General features: G+C 43.4%; 1 protein-coding gene across 1 annotated transcript; it reads right to left on the reverse strand.

The window, feature by feature from the left end:
- Positions 1 to 997: 997 nt before the first annotated feature.
- Positions 998 to 1,672, reverse strand: LOC126387016 (zinc-binding protein A33-like). Its single transcript, XM_050039578.1, has one exon. It carries the CDS (start codon positions 1,670 to 1,672, stop codon positions 1,064 to 1,066), a length of 609 nt encoding a protein of 202 aa, XP_049895535.1. The 3' UTR covers positions 998 to 1,063.
- Positions 1,673 to 1,699: the final 27 nt, after the last annotated feature.

Here is a 1,699-nt window from a genome sequence, read left to right on the forward strand (position 1 = left end):
CTTCTTTCAGAGGAACAACATCATGTGTCTTGTGACCTAAAACAGTGCAAAGCATGCAGACACATGTCTGGTCGGTCTTACAGAACAGCTCCAGAGGTTTATCGTGCTTCGTACACATCCTGTCTTCCAGGTTCTCCACAGGGTCCATCAGCTGATGTCTTTTCAGGCCTGACATTGTCAGGTGAGGCTCCAGGTGAGTCTCACAGTAGGAGACCAGACACACCAGGCAGGACTTCAGGGCCTTCAGTTTGGTTCCAGTGCAGACGTCACAGGGAACTTCTCCTGGTGTGGACACTTGTTGCTGTGAGCTGCTGCTGCTGGCTTTCTGTTGAGCTGACTGTCTGAACTGAGCGACCATCTCAGAGATGAAAGTGTTGATTTCAAGTTCAGGTCTTGTGTTGAAAACCTTTTTACACATCGGACACTGGCACCTGTCACTAATATTCCAGTGTTGAGTGATGCAGTTTTTGCAGAAGTTGTGTCCACATGGTGTGCTGACAGGATCAGTGAACACATCCAGACAGATGGAGCACAGAAACTGATCTTCAGATGGCAGATAGTTTGCAGCAGCCATATCTACACATAGGGTGAAAGAAAAAAAACATACAAACACTCATTTTACCATTTTAATAATTTGTTTNGCACCAGGGTTTTCTCTGGATAATATGTAGAGAAGGTGGAGCTGTACCTGACAGGTGGGAGGAGTGAGGTGTGTGAGAAGGTGCTGCTTAACTTTAATCATGTGTGTGTGAACTCTGAGGTGCCTCAGTTTTACTTTAACCAGAAGAGTTTAGTTTATTGGACACAAAGACGGAGACGTCACACATTTCTGCAACATGTCAACAATAACACAGTAACTTCTAAGACTTATTTTTATTGTGGTTCTTCAGGTAAATACGACATGTTACCATCAACTCAAACAACAAAAACAACATGTGTCATCACCAAGAAAGATCACTCTGAATCAGAACTTCTAAAACCAGAAACAAAATAACATATAAACTACAGTTTTCACACTAAATGTTTCTTTGAATAGAAATAAATCAGTACATGAAATAAGTGATTATTTTACTCTGACAGGAGAGATGATCAGAGGTGCAGAGTTTGTACCACCATCATTATTATCAGGACTGAAGAATGGGAAGAGTTTCTCAGTGAAGGAGCAGCCAGTAAAGGAGTAGATAAGAGCTGCAGCATCTACGTCATAAAAGGAGACCAGACCCTCCTCATAATCCACAAACACCCCCACCTTCTGAGGACGAGACTTCAGAGAGAGACGGACTGGAGGGTCAGCAAGAGCTTTGTACTCATTTCCATTTCTCATACATACAGTCCAGTAACCACACTGAGGGCTCATTCTGATGTTTTTCTTCCTGTTGATCGACTCTCTGGCCACTCCAAAGTCCCAGTTAGTCTTTCCTTGAACTTGAACCTCAAAGTAAAATCTGCCTGAAGAGAGACTCTGCTTTGCTAAAACAAAAAAACTGCAAGAAAATCTCTTTGGGTTGTCTGGGAGATTCTTCTTCACATCACCATGATGCACTTGTTTCCCATCATCAGACAGGATGAGTTTAGGATGTGCTGTATCAGGATCAAGAGTCACATCCACTGCATACTGCTGGACCCTCTTCAGCTCAGCTTCAACTAGCTTCTTCATCTGTTCACTGAGCATCTCCTCCAGCTGAGACACAGCTCTCAC

The sequence above is a fragment of the Epinephelus moara genome, unplaced genomic scaffold (genome assembly GCF_006386435.1).
Source record: "Epinephelus moara isolate mb unplaced genomic scaffold, YSFRI_EMoa_1.0 scaffold1525, whole genome shotgun sequence".
In the NCBI taxonomy this organism is placed as follows: domain Eukaryota; kingdom Metazoa; phylum Chordata; class Actinopteri; order Perciformes; family Serranidae; genus Epinephelus; species Epinephelus moara.